The 13,562-nt window shown below is 52.7% G+C and overlaps 1 protein-coding gene across 1 annotated transcript; it reads right to left on the reverse strand.

The window, feature by feature from the left end:
• Window positions 1-10: 10 nt before the first annotated feature.
• On the reverse strand, window positions 11-10,238 carry CSUI_000956 (ribophorin i protein). The gene is made up of 11 exons (XM_068061162.1): window positions 8,758-10,238; window positions 7,841-7,963; window positions 6,752-7,145; window positions 6,250-6,428; window positions 5,276-5,497; window positions 4,652-4,912; window positions 3,920-4,106; window positions 2,779-3,055; window positions 2,167-2,270; window positions 1,466-1,710; window positions 11-892 (listed from the first exon to the last, which is right to left on the reverse strand). Exons 1-11 carry the CDS (start codon window positions 9,511-9,513, stop codon window positions 791-793), a joined length of 2,850 nt encoding a protein of 949 aa, XP_067926870.1. The 5' UTR covers window positions 9,514-10,238; the 3' UTR covers window positions 11-790.
• Window positions 10,239-13,562: the final 3,324 nt, after the last annotated feature.

Here is a 13,562-nt window from a genome sequence, read left to right on the forward strand (position 1 = left end):
ATACATGTGTAAATATTCAGAGAGACAGAGGCAGACCAGGCGGCCGTCAGGAAATCGCGTAGGCGACGGCGGGCTAGTGACGTGTCCTTCACAGTTGCCACTGGGGTTTGTTACAGGAGACTTTGTTCACCGATAACACAATCCTCGGCAGGTAGGGAGATGTTTGAAACAGCGACCGAACAGTCGTTTTACAGAGTGTAACCCGGAGGCACAGACAGAAGGCGAGCATTGCCGACACGCACACAGCGATATCCCGATTAAAGAACCCTGCGACTATTTCGACGGCTTGGACTATACAGATAAGAGCCTTCACCGGGGACCATCTTAGTTGTTGGCCCTTACCCTTGCGAATGGTTTTGGACCGCCACTGGTGAGAACGAAGTGGCGGACTTACACAAAAGAAAGGTCACAAATGGCGTTGCTCCCTGATGCGAGAGTATCTCTGATCAGGTTGCACGTCTACTTGTCTCCCCCCTTGCGTGCTCGGGTCGGTTTCGGAAAAGCACTGCTACAGAGACGAGAGCAGGTATAGGCGAACGCGTGAGAAGGCGTCAAGCAAACAAAAAAAACTCCAGAAAATTGTAGAGGAACTGTTGGAAGCAATCTGCAGACGTTGATAAGCTCAAGAAGGAAGGCCCTTTATCATGGCGAAGACCAAACAAACCTGCGACACACTTGCAAGTGCCGGTGTAGCCCTCCCTCTCTCGCTACACGCAGGGTGCATACGCTCCCGGCATGACAGCTAAATCGCGCAGAAGCCCAACACGGTGCCGCAAAGAGGGCGCTAGCGCTAGTCTTCTTTTACGCGCTTAGTGGCAGATGGCGGCTCTTTGATGCGTGCCAACAGCTCGGAAGAGGCTAGATCTGCCTTGGCTTGAGCAATTCGCTCCGCCTGCGTACACACGAAAGGAAAGCCGCGAAAAGGAACTCGCCGGTGTAGGGACACGTTAAACTGCTTCTAGTATGTGGTCAAGTGCCTGCTTCTTCACATCGAATTCACAGCATCCCGGCGGTGAAGGGTCCCCCGGTGCAGATGCTGCTTGATACGGGGATACCTCACACACGTGCGTCACTCGTTAAACTATCGGCTGCAAGTTCAGGGATCTGCCAGTCGTGAATGGCCTACACCTAGTAGTGAACTGCATGTTTATCGACAGAGTCCGACCCACTACGTATCGACTGCAACGGATACAGCAAATGTGTCCGCACGGCCGCAAACAAAATAACAGAGAATCCCGTGAGCTGCGGCGCAGCCTACTGTAGATGGTGTAGGCGTCTTGTATGCACGTACATCCTTCCTTACGACGGAACACGACACAACGCAATTTCCTCCATGTATGGGACAGCGTGACGACTAACCCCCTCGACAGAGCTCGCAAATACGATGGACTGTGTGGGGGCTCTTGCATGGTCAGCCACAGACCTGACCTCAACCAGCTTCTCGGACACGGTGGACAACCCGTACCTCCTCATCGTCTTGGTTGCATGCTGCAAGATTTTCGATGTGGGTTTTGTAGCACTCAAATGCCTCAAGAAGACGGGGGAAGAAAAACTCTCTCGTCTCTTCGGACAAGAGCCCGAGGTGCTTTTTCATTGAGGTCAAACCGCGATCCATAGCAACGTTCCACTGTCTTTTCTTCTGTTCAAAGGCACTTGTATCCGACCCGGGTGCGTCTCCTGACAGGGACGACACTGCCTCGATAAAGTCATCTACACACAAGAACAGACACACTCATACCTGCGACTCGCCAGTAAAGACGCCTCCGCGGGCTCCTCGGGGTCCCACGGTTCCCGGGGGCACAAGCGGCCACACACGCTTAGCAGCCTTCGGAAACACCTTAGCATCTCTCTCCATAAATAAATCTATGTACGGGTATTTCTTTAAATATCTAAATGCACCTATACACGCGTATATAAAAGCAGATGCGTACGTACGTAACTACAGCAAGAGAAATGGGAGATAGGTGAAGTCGGAGAGAGTGGCTCATTCCTTTCCACGCCTTTCAGTTCACTTGCATGTGCGCGCGCCAAGGGGCACCAGGCCAAGCCGTCGGCTCACCGGCCCTGAACATAGCGTATCTTTGCTACTGCTACTACTGCCGCCTGAAGCCGATGGCCTAAAGGTACAGTAATGAATGCAGCTGGTCAAGAGAAGTTAGGACAGACCTGTACTTTGAGCAATTTCTTCGAATACTTCGAGCAGGTGTCGTCTGACGGACAGAGTAACTTCTTGAACTTTCAGCTCTTCCTTCTCTTGTCTCGAAGCGAGGCTGAAAAGAAAGCACACAGGATTTGATATATCTGTTGCCGCTTAATCATGTGTGCTTATGTCCGTATGTGAACCAGCAGATAGGGCGGTTCTCATAAACTTATATCCGGGGCGTATGCACATATCAAAACCTAGCTCTTGGGGCAGTCTCTCATCACATACGTATTCATATGCAGAAAACATATGAAAAACACGTCTGTGGGAAAAGTCTTTGGGACATTTTCTCGTTACTTTTCAAGACCATTCCATACCTGCCTACCCTTGAACACACAGTCTGCCCAAAAAGTGAAGCTGCGTGCAAGAGACAATTCTTTTCCGAAGCCCACATGCAGGGATGACATCGTAACGCCCAAGTACATAGAGCAACCACCCTGTGTGTGTGGGATACACGCATGTGCGCAGCAGACACATCGAGAAAACCCCCCCCCCGGGTGCTTTTGTAAACATATATACATGTATTGCACGGGGCACCGGTCTGCTTATTTCCTCTTTAGCCACGGGATACATACCTGTATCGCACGCGCTGAAGGAAGATAACAAGGGCGAAGAGGATGAAGATCAAGAAGCAAATCTGAAACTGCTTGAAAACCTCAACAGCGAAGAAAGGAGGGTAGTCATAGGTGATTTGCACTTTGTGCTGTAACAGATAACGGTCTGGAACGAATGAGGAGTGGAAGTGAAGGTGAAGCAGAGGCCGAGAAGTCACGATGTCCAACCAGGAATGCAAAGTAGACGTGTTGTTTGCGTCAACAGGGCGAGGGCTGGAGACTGTAATGTTGTGCGCTCCTAAAGACAAACAGAAATCCACCGAAACAATATAGCTCTATAAACGCACAGAAACGTCCTCCTTCGATACCCCTGAGGTTTCACTCGGAATCCTCCGCTTACGCGTGAGCTAATAATAGACTTCTATACATGAGAACAGGTGATAACTGACAACACATTCACGTACAGGCTACTAAATAGCCGAATGCCCCAAACAGCGTACAAGCATCTCACGCGGTACGGACAACAGGGCTAGCATCCCGAACGGAGGGAAAGCGTCTCTTATGTAGTGAGACAAGAAGTACAGCAACTCCTGAGCAAGTGTTGAAAACACTGCATGCTCCTGCGATCACCACGGAAACACCTGACAATAGTCGGATGCGGCTATTATCCGTTACTTGCTCTCTAGGGTATAAGAAAAGACGCGGTCACATCCACACGTGGCTGCCCAGACCAAACGGTATCATAACGACACTGATGGAAGGTCTGCTCCTTTCGGTCAGTGGTGAAAGCAAGGAACTGTGACCTAAACCCAAGAAAACATAAGTAAACTTTTCGTCCGTCTGAATTGTTGACTGCCGACTGCTAGCACACCTAGTCCTCTCATGTATCTGCCGCAGGTCTCGCTGACGAGGATTCGGAACATTCACATGCAGGCTTCGCCCGGCGAAGTTCGTTCCGTCGTCGAATCGCCTGACTTTGTATGCTCATGATCTACGTAACAATAAGAGCGTTTCTCCTCTGCCGAACCACTTAGTTCCGTCACGTGGCAGCGTTACTTTTCCTTGGACTCTACATGGTACATGCGCCGATTCTTCCCCGTTTGTGTCAGTCCACCGGGTACAGGTAGCACGGTGGCGCGTCACGCGTATCGAAGCCACGCACCTGTTGGCAAAGCAATATTCAGAAAGATATCTTCGGTATAGACACCGCGAAACGGAGGTCCCAGAGTGACGTTGAGAGTGTATCGGCTGCTGTCGACGTGCTTGTAGATCGCCGTCCGCGCAGGCAAGCTGTACTGTACTTGGAAGTCTGTATTCCAACCTCCCAGCAACGGAAAGCGAGGAAATACCTGGTCAGCACGAAGGGATTGAAGGAAAAAGGATAAAGACAGGTGAGCCCCGATAACAGGGGAAAAGTGTCAAGACTCGGGCACAGCAGGCACAAGCGGAGACACGTCGCACGATGTGGTCGCAATGCGAAACCGGCAAGGAGACCTCGAATGGCTAACGGACGAATTGTTTACACAATCAGAAACAACATGAACACTAGCATAGACAATAGGAGCAACGCCGGCACCTGGGACCCAGCCGGGGCCAACGTCTACAGAAACAGACACCTCGGAGTTTCTACGTTCACAGCCAGCGACTGTAAGTGCACAGGTGATGGATGGAGCACTGTTCATGACAGGTTACTTCCTTTCCAACGGAGACCTCCCGGATTCGTGATGCACGCTTTCCTTCACGGACACAGAATGCGAAAAGAATCGCATACTCGATATAACTTGCCGTAAATTTACCCGAACACAGGAGAGGGTGCCATAACAAAACACTTTGTTCATCTACTCCGTTAAGGACCCAGCAAAAAGTCATCCCACCGTGCGTGACTGTTTCGTACCTGCAATTCAGTGTACGTAGGATTGCCTTCGGGGCCGGCTCGAGAGGCAAAGCTGGAAGAAACGTTTCCAATTTTGTCGAAGTATTCTAAATCGAAAGCTCTTTTGGGTAGCGCTGCAACAAGGTGAGTCAGGACATGCGACGGGGGGGGTTCTGGTATCTCTGCCTGTGCTCCGACGTCCTGTCGGAGAAACCGGGATAACCTTGGAGCTCCCGGTTGGATGCCTTGGAGCGCTGCAATCGCGACTGGATCAAAAGGACCCTATCAAAATGAAGAAACCAACACACAAACGGAAAACACTTGTCTTCTCTCCGCGGAGTGAAAGTGAGCAAGCATAGTCTCTATATTTCCAAGCTCTGTACGGCAGGGTCCCCCTCCGGCTTGATGCGGACAACCGTAACGCTCCTTAGTCGCGGAAGGCAAACGATGCTGGTGCAACACCGGTGTGAAGATTGCATTTTGGAGCGAACGGGGGGGGGGCTCAAAAACCGGACCCATGACTACGCATGATCAACTACGGCCGACCCCACGTTGCAGAACGGGAAGACACACCCAGCAGATTGTGTCTACTTTCCCGGGGATGCTTTGCCTCGTGCTTCTCCAACCGCTAGATCCGACGCCTACCTCGAGCCTCGCGGCATCATTGTGAAGGCGATACCACTCGTGGAAGAAGACCTTCCCGCTATGCGAGACTTCAATGTACCGCTCCGCGGAGAGCAAGTAGCCGAGATGCATGGGAAGCGGAAAAAGAAACAGAAAAGGCCTCTCAACAGAGAACTCTGGAATGGAAGAAGAGCTTGACTGTACCCAAGGACCACCCGTGCCTGAAGGCTGGGTAAAATTGTACTACGACAAAAAACAACACAAATCGAGGGCCACAGAGAGCACATGGATAAGGAGGGGCTACCGCAGACGCCGAGGGATCACCAAGTGTTTCCACCTCCCCACCATGGAGAAAACGTCCATCTCACTGGCCATTGGTACAGGCAACTACATGACGCGTAGGTATAAGCAATGCGGGTGGCTGAGAAGAGGCAAGGCGGGTGTCAGCGATGCGTTTCTCCACCGGAATTCCTGTAGCCCGGCTAGCGCCTTCAAGCTCGCATGTCCGTGTACTTTGATTGCTGTGGCCCGACTGCGAAACCCTGTACAAACATACCACCCGACCTGTCTCCGACGGAAACAGACAGAGTCAGTGCGGAAAGTAAAGACGCACTGGAGACAAACGGAGAACTTCATTTCCAGACTGAGCACAAGTATACTAGGCTTCTACCAGCCGAACAGGACTAGATTGACACTGGGGGATAGATGATCCGACAAAGGGAAGACGCCGCGTGTACGAAAGTGCCCAACAGCGTAGTTAATCTTCCGTCTGTGGAGACGCATGACAATGAACAGGGACACATATTGGGGATGTCGTGGGATTTAAGCTGCGAGGGGGGCAAGAGAAGACCCAAGGACTTATGAATATAGTTCGGCAATACAAAATCAATACTGCATAGCCATACACAGCTGTACACAACCACTCCAGGAAGAGTCTTCTACGGAGAAACTGGAGTCAGTAGAAGACATCGTGTCCTCCCCCCCTGTCTCTCTACCTTCTCTCTTATTCTTTGAGCTCCCTGAGGTCCGAAAGAGATGTTCGATGGCAGCGTCACAGCCGTTGAAACACCCCTTCGGATGCGGTAAGGGGACGGCCATGCTGAAGTGCCCGCAAAGAGTACCGATTGTACGGCTGTCAACGGGGTGGCGCGGGGAAGAGGACGATACGGTCGCCCTGCCGGGAGTACACACGCGCATTTCGTTACAGTCAAACAACTTAGGACGGAATAGACAATTTCTCAGATGAACCAAGCTAAGCAGCAACGCTGCCCCAGAGGACATGCTGACCCAAATACACGCAGTCGGACGACCACTCGAGTAACTTTGAGCAAACTGTGAACACACTCAGAAAAACGGACGCTTGAGCTGCTTGGCACTCGCCTCACCGAAGGCAGGGTTGCACAGTCGCAGACGCGGACTTGCCGCTTGTGTCTCCAATCGAGTAGCAGTCGTGGCTGGGTCTTCAAATCTATCTGACTGTCCAGTTTCCCCACTCACCGATAACGTACACAATTTCAAGGACTGCTTTTTGTTCCTTTCTCAGCGGCTTTAGAAGTTTCGTCTTAAACACGAACGGCGGGCAGACGTCCAAGGCGTTCTCGGTCCTGCCGGTCCGCCCGGAGGTTACGTTCTCCTTTGCTGGCGCCTTCGCTACGCCGCCGCCTGGGAGAACCCTGGGTGCTGCTGCTTCTGTGGAATGTCCCTCTGGAACCTCGTCTTGGGATCCGGTTACATGCGAAAGCAGCAACAGGTCTATGTCGTCGACAAGAAAGCTGTCACGACTGCTTAGGGAGAAAGGACCGTCGCTAGGAAAAGAGGAGACACGAGGACGACTGTTAAGGGGCTCCACGGGTAGCTGCTTGCCATTTTGAGCTACGCTAAGCCATCCAGTCTACACCAAAAGACACCGTTGGCGGAAAGAAAAGTCATGTCACAACAGAGCGCTTCTACACCACATATGCGCGTACATACGATAACTCAAGATCTGCTTCAACGCGGGCCGGGGAAACAGTCCAAATGTTTCACATGCACGCCACGGGATCCAACTCTTCGCGAACTGCAGCAAGTCAGCCGGGAAGAACAGGTACGGCCCTTCATCTGGAAACAGAGGGCTCGTAGTGCTACCACAAAGAAAAGGAAGATGAGTTGAGTAGGGACTAGGGACTGAGCCCACTGAGCGCATCCGCGGCAAAATAACAGCCAGTGGCTATCTCTCTATGAAGGCCGAACCCAATCTGACCAAGACAGCCGTAGGTCTCGTTGCTCGCCGTCGACGTGGTTGCAGTAATCATCACCGCTCTCAGAGAAAACAATCAAAGACAACGCTGGCACCAGAGGAGTGACAAAAAGCCGTCCTTGTTAAGCAAGGACACGGGTGCCCCTCTGAAGACGGTACACTCAAGAACTACCCCAAGAAGCGGCTACTCAATGGAATAAGCTCAAAGAGGATCGAATATTCGTGCCTAAGAGAAAACAAGTGAGTCAGAGGCCACTCCGTCCTTTATTATATCCGTTCAGCAGAGTGAAGCTACCGCCATAATGAACTTTCTTGTCGCTAGGAAACTTATCCCGTTCTTGAGCACAGACCTGGACGGCTTCGTGGTAAGGCAGAAAGAAGGTCAACTCATCGACTGGCAAGGCGCCCTGCGTTGTAAACGCCGCTCTCAGGTGGATCTTCGCTTGTCGCCGAAGATCAATGCGACGCTCCAGCTAGATTGAATGAAATGGAGACACACAACAAGGAAGTATAACAACTCCTTCTCAGCTGTCTGGCTCCGCCACGACAAAGCCCGTCTCGAGCGGAAAGCCGGTTGGCCACACAACCACGGATCAACACGTCTCCGAAAGTATATCCAGACAGGGATACAAGCACGCGGACGACAAAATCTCCAGCCAGTCAAGGACCCCACCAGATATACGTCAACGGAGCACGACGTGTCTTAGAGCATACCTGCGGTCCTTACCGTCAGCCTGCGTCAGACCGGCCGTGCAAAGTGTGAAGTGACGCTACCGGCGTTGTTGTTCGTCCGAATTGAGGGCCGCCCAAACAGGATAAGCGACCTGGCCAGTTTGCCCCTTGTATTCTTATGCATGTTTGTTACCAGTCGGGTGCGATGTCCGGCTATCCCTGGGTGTACAGATAACTCTTCTCGGATGCGGCTGAGGTATCTTCCTAGTCCGATTTTAGAAATCGCGAGGATACAATCCAAAGCAACTATCCACACGAATAGCGCTTCAAATACAACCGCGGCCTCCTAGAGATTGTGGAAACCAGTTTGCCTCAAAAACAGCGAAGACCAAACTCAAGGGAGGGGGTGGGTGCTTGTTCAGAAAGTTTTAGAAGCAAAATCAAGAGATAGGAGTGGATCCAAACGTTGTCTGTGCACCTCGCTGACGCCTCTCTCGCACTCAGTTGACGGTACCATGCTGCTGAGTTTGGATGGCCAGTCGCTAGCTGTATAGATAGAGCTGTATTTGTATGTATTCTTTTGCGAGCGCTATACCTTCTCAATGAAAACTCCGCTGCTCGTAGCCTTCTCGACAGCCTCCAGGGCTGGGTCCCCTCTCCGGCGTCGTTGTCGATGTGCAAAAGATGAACCGCCTTGTTTCACATTCAACAAGCGTTCAGACAGCTCCCTGATCGCAGACAAGCTGCATGCAGTGGCGTCGAAAGGATACGGCAATGGCTGCTCAAGATCATCCGTCCCATGAGCCGTCTCCAACTCGTCAAACGGGAACACAGACGCGTTTACACGTAGAAGTTGTGACGGGGGAGAAAATGTGCAGGGAAAGATGGGGTGTCTAGGAGAAGTAAGAGAAACTAGCCCACATATGAAGAAACAAATGAGAGACAGGGCCGCGTGGCGGCGTCGCTTTCCTCTCGGAGCAAGCGACCGGAAACATCGTCGGCAAGGAGAGCAAGACGGCCAAGGAACATGTGCGTAAGCCGCCGGGGAAGATGAATGACACAAGGCTCTTGCAGATTCGCAAGGAAGCTCGGCGCGACTGCACTCAGGAAAAGTGGGATGAAGCGTATTCCGGAAATCTATTTTGTTCCTAAGTGAGGTCCGGGGCTTAGCCCGGGACAGCGGAGACAGATCGTGTCCCTTTCCGGGACTCGGCCCGAAGTGCCTTGGACGTAAGCTGGTGAAGGCCTGTAGGGGCTTGAGTGGGGGTGCCGAGACAGAGAAACCCATGCGCCGAGAAGAACCGGAGACTTCTCCGCGAGGCGCTGGAGATGAACTGCCGGTGGACGCCATAGCGCTTGCAGAAAGAAGCGCTCGAGCTGACTGCAGAAGAAAGGCAGCTAGTTACGCCTGGCCAAGGAACACCGAAGTAGAGCTCCAACGCATATTGCACACAAATATTGAGACAGCAAGAAGCCTCTTCTGCGTCTCGCCCTCCTGTCGCGAAGACAGGTCAAGTTCCTAGGCACCTGCGAGCGCTCTACTACTGCGCAGATCCCCCGCGCCCCACGGCGAAGTTTCCGGGCGACGAGACTAAGCAGTACGAAGGACTAAAGATTCCACCAGAACGCAGCCTCCGAAGGCAAGAGAAGAAAATAAAGGAGGAAGGAGTCCAAAGACGCCCCTGCACAGGGGGAATGACAAAATAGATTGCTTTGGAGTGCAAAGGGAATACCCCAACTCCTGACGATGTCAAGACACACGTGCCGAAGCGTTAGAATCACGCGCACACGCGGGTCCGACTTCCACCGCAAGTCACTGCTGCGGAGGGGCTCAAAGATTGTGCGAAGACATTCAGACTGAAACTTCGAAAGCTAGTAGCTTGACTGTCAATCTGCGCCGCGGTACCTCAACTGCTGGCACCACGACGCGTGTCCTCAGATTGAGCACGACCCGGCCAATCAATCGGAGCAGACTGCCAGCTGTTACACCCGTCAGATCACAGGCGCCAGCAAATTAGTATCATTACGGACCGAGTCTGCTCTCGGGAGAGGATCACGGGTGATCACCATTTCTCCAAACACGCTTCGGCAGAAGTGCGGAACACACTTTCTCGACGTGAGTGCGCCCTGTGCATGCGCTCGAAAAGATGCATGCGAAGCTGAAGTGTTACCGCTGTCGAGCCAGAGCGGTAGCGTGACGACGCGGACGTTTCGTGGTGCGGGTGCAGTTACAAGCAGATTGCATGACGGCGAGAGAGACAAAACGCAGTCTGCCAGGTAGGTAAAGTGTGTGGTTCAAGAGGAAGGTCGTCCGTACAAGGCGCGAAGACCGCATAGGGAAGCAGCCTGCATCGCCCCTTGCACAAGGCACGGACGCACCCCCCAGACCGGGTACGGGCCCGCGGTGAAAAAGGTACCGCATGAGAACTCCTTGGTCAGGGTGCGTTTTCCCTATGTCGGGAAGGACGAACTGCAGCCCTGTGAGCAAGCGGGATCTAGTCGACACGCATTTCCCAATCCACAAGGAGAAACGAACTTTCAGCAAGCCCATGGTTCGTTTGTGTGTCATAGCACCACGAGCCGTAGAGGTGTAATCTGCGGAGAACCGCCAAGATAAGTTTCCTCTCTGTGGTGCCCGCTGTACAACAACGGACGCCACTAGTTATTGAGGCTCGCCAGTGTTTCTACTTCCCACACTGGCTTGCCCTAACGGCATCCCACTTCACGAACATTTTCACCAGAGAGAAGCGAATGTAGCGCCGGCGATGCGCCTCCGCGCACGCGACTTGGAGCCTGTGTCGTGTTGCCAACGAGCCTTATAGGGCTCCGGTCAATTCGCGGGCAGTGGGCCTAAGTGTGTGTTACGATGTGTAGTGTAGCGCGCGAACCGCCCGGGCAACTGGCCTGTGGGGTTGGGACCGAAGGTCGGAACTACGTTTTTGTTGTGTCTTGGTACCTGCCGTTACAGCGAACGCAGGCGCAGAGTCGGCACCCCGTGCTGCTGCGGACGTTCAGAGCCTCGGGCATTGTCGCTCACGGTGGTAAGACACTGCAGTAACACGCTGAACAATCTGAGGGTGTCCCCGTGTGTTCGACGGCCATCGGCCTGTGCCTTCAGAGGCAAGTCAATTAGATTTGTTGACCGAGACCTTTCTTCGTCGTTGTGCGGAAAGCTCAACTCTCCTGTCCGGGTATCCCAGATAAGGGCGGCTCCGCGACGAAGTCAAAACCAACAAACAACGTCACGCTGGCTCATATATGCAACCAGCAGGGGTCGATATCCTTTTCCCAAGTGCCGAGCCGGATAGGCACCCTCACGCATTGTTCTTTCACTGGCATCGACGCATCATTTGAGGACGTGATCTTGATCGGCTCGGGAGTCACTTCTGTTGTAAGTCTAAGAATGCCGGCCCAATGCGGGTGTAGAGAACTCCGTGTCGCGCCTGTATCAAAAAGAGCCTGCACCTGTGTTCCCTTTGAGTACACCTCCTTCAGAGGCACTCTCACACTTCCTCCACCTTGTGGTTCGAGCTGGAGGCTGCGGGAGATTGAGGCCTCACCCCCGTTTCGCTCGGGGTTGCTTGGGCGGGGCTGCCACTATTCTGCTGGACTTGGTTTCCTCCTGCCGCCTCTCCTGGAATGCTGGGAGTACTCGTCTTTTTAACAACTGCGATTCGGTTGCAGCCAGTTCATGTAACAATGCCCTCGTTCCTCCGCAGATGTTCTCACGATTATCACTATCGCTCAGCGCGCTCAGAATCCTTGCATTGTCTCAACTGCCTTTGTCAACGCCGCCGTCTGCGTAGTGAGACGCTGGATCTCCGTGCTGCCAGTCGTTTTCCCTCCCGCAACACACATCTTAGCCTGGCATCCTAACTCGCTCGCTGCCCTGCTTCGTCGCAACTGTCCTGATTTGGGGCTTCCACCTCTAGTAGGCTCACGAAGACATTATCCCCACCTTGTTCGCACACTCGAGAGTTCTCGTGGGTTCATGCTTACTTGCATTATCCGTCGTCCCCCCTGTGACGTGCCTGCAGATTGTACACTCGTCCCGCTTCCTCCCCTGGAGCGCAATACTCAGCTCGCACACGGTCCCTCGATCCCTTGGGAGCCACTGGTTTCCCAGCCGGGAGGGACAACCACTCGCAAACTACCCGGCGCCACCAGAGCGAAAACATACTGGCGATAATCTCCCTGATGCCTTTCACTGGACTTTGCTGGCTCTCCCCTCCTTTCCATCATTCTCTCACTAGTGACCTTTTCCGTGCGTGACGTACGTGGAGAAGTGTTATTTTGTAAAAGGGGTTCGGGAGGGAAGGGTCGCTTGAGCTTTAGCTCACACGTAGCTTTTCACAAAAGATAGCCCTCGCGTACCTACCACCGCACGCTTCCACAAAAAAGAAAATTCACACGAGGACCACCTATGTAAGGCACGGCTCTTTAGCGTTTACGTTCGCTGGCGTTCTCCCGAACCAACCAGCGGCGCAGAGTTCGTTCCGCCACAGAGTTCGCTCTTGCGGACCCACTCCGGGAGGCAAGCTCTTTTTTCAGCACCACACAACACAACCTAAACTCCTTAATTGACTTCGGGAATTTTTCCCTTCACACTACTTTCCCGAGAATCTCGTCCTATAATTCTCTAAGTTAATTCTCTTCCCATTCGCAGCCTCGCTGCGCCACAGCCAACGCTCTCCCGCATCACTCTCTACAGAAATCAATTCTCCTTGATTTCAAGTTTATGTTTCTCCATAGCCGAAAAACGCACTTCACCACAGAGAATTCCACTCTTAAAACCCAGAACAATCTTCTCTGAGTAGCACACCACGGTTCTAGCTCTGCGTGCTCCCCCGTGGGGCAGTGTCGCTTCGAGGAGGTTCGCCCGCCTCGGCTATTCCCGTCCATTGTTAGCTTGAGAAGCTAAGTGAGCTAACTACCCTAGCTATTGCTAGTCAGCTAGCTACTCTGTTATCCTACTATTGTGCAAATTTTCCAAGTAACAATACCCTTCTTTACTGATCTCTATTTTCGTACAGGTTACCGCGCCTCTACTACGTTCAGGTGCGGTGTCACACGTTTTAAGGACCTGCGAAAGGTGACGTGTGAACCACCGTGTGTCGAGCCACCTCGACAACACCTACACTGTTAAGTTCCAGTCTAGTTATCGAAGGTCTCACGGTGTGGGTTAAAGTTCTTGACACACACAGTCTGATCGTTCAGTTTGAGCACCATCAGCTTTCTGTCATGCAGCACGTATATCACAGTCCACGGTTTGGTCACCTGTTGCTCTCCCACAACACAGTTAATCACTCTGTTCATCCTTCCTTGCAGAACAGTCAACACTCTGTTTCGTCCATCACCGCAGCACCGTTAACCACGCTGTTCGTTTCCTTCCGACACAGT

Source organism: Cystoisospora suis (assembly GCF_002600585.1).
Source record: "Cystoisospora suis strain Wien I chromosome Unknown contig_375, whole genome shotgun sequence".
Lineage (NCBI taxonomy): Eukaryota > Apicomplexa > Conoidasida > Eucoccidiorida > Sarcocystidae > Cystoisospora > Cystoisospora suis.

What these genes read in the sequence shown, in the direction of transcription:
- CSUI_000956 (XM_068061162.1), bottom strand. Translation starts at nt 9,513, where the DNA reads ATGGCGTCCACCGGCAGTTCATCTCCAGCGCCTCGCGGAGAAGTCTCC. An exon ending in GAATATTGCTTTGCCAACAG is followed by an intron (nt 3,056 to 3,919) that starts GTGCGTGGCTTC and finishes GTTTGTCTTTAG; the next exon opens with GAGCGCACAACATTACAGTC. An exon ending in AGAAATTGCTCAAAGTACAG is followed by an intron (nt 1,711 to 2,166) that starts GTCTGTCCTAAC and finishes TCTTGTGTGTAG; the next exon opens with ATGACTTTATCGAGGCAGTG.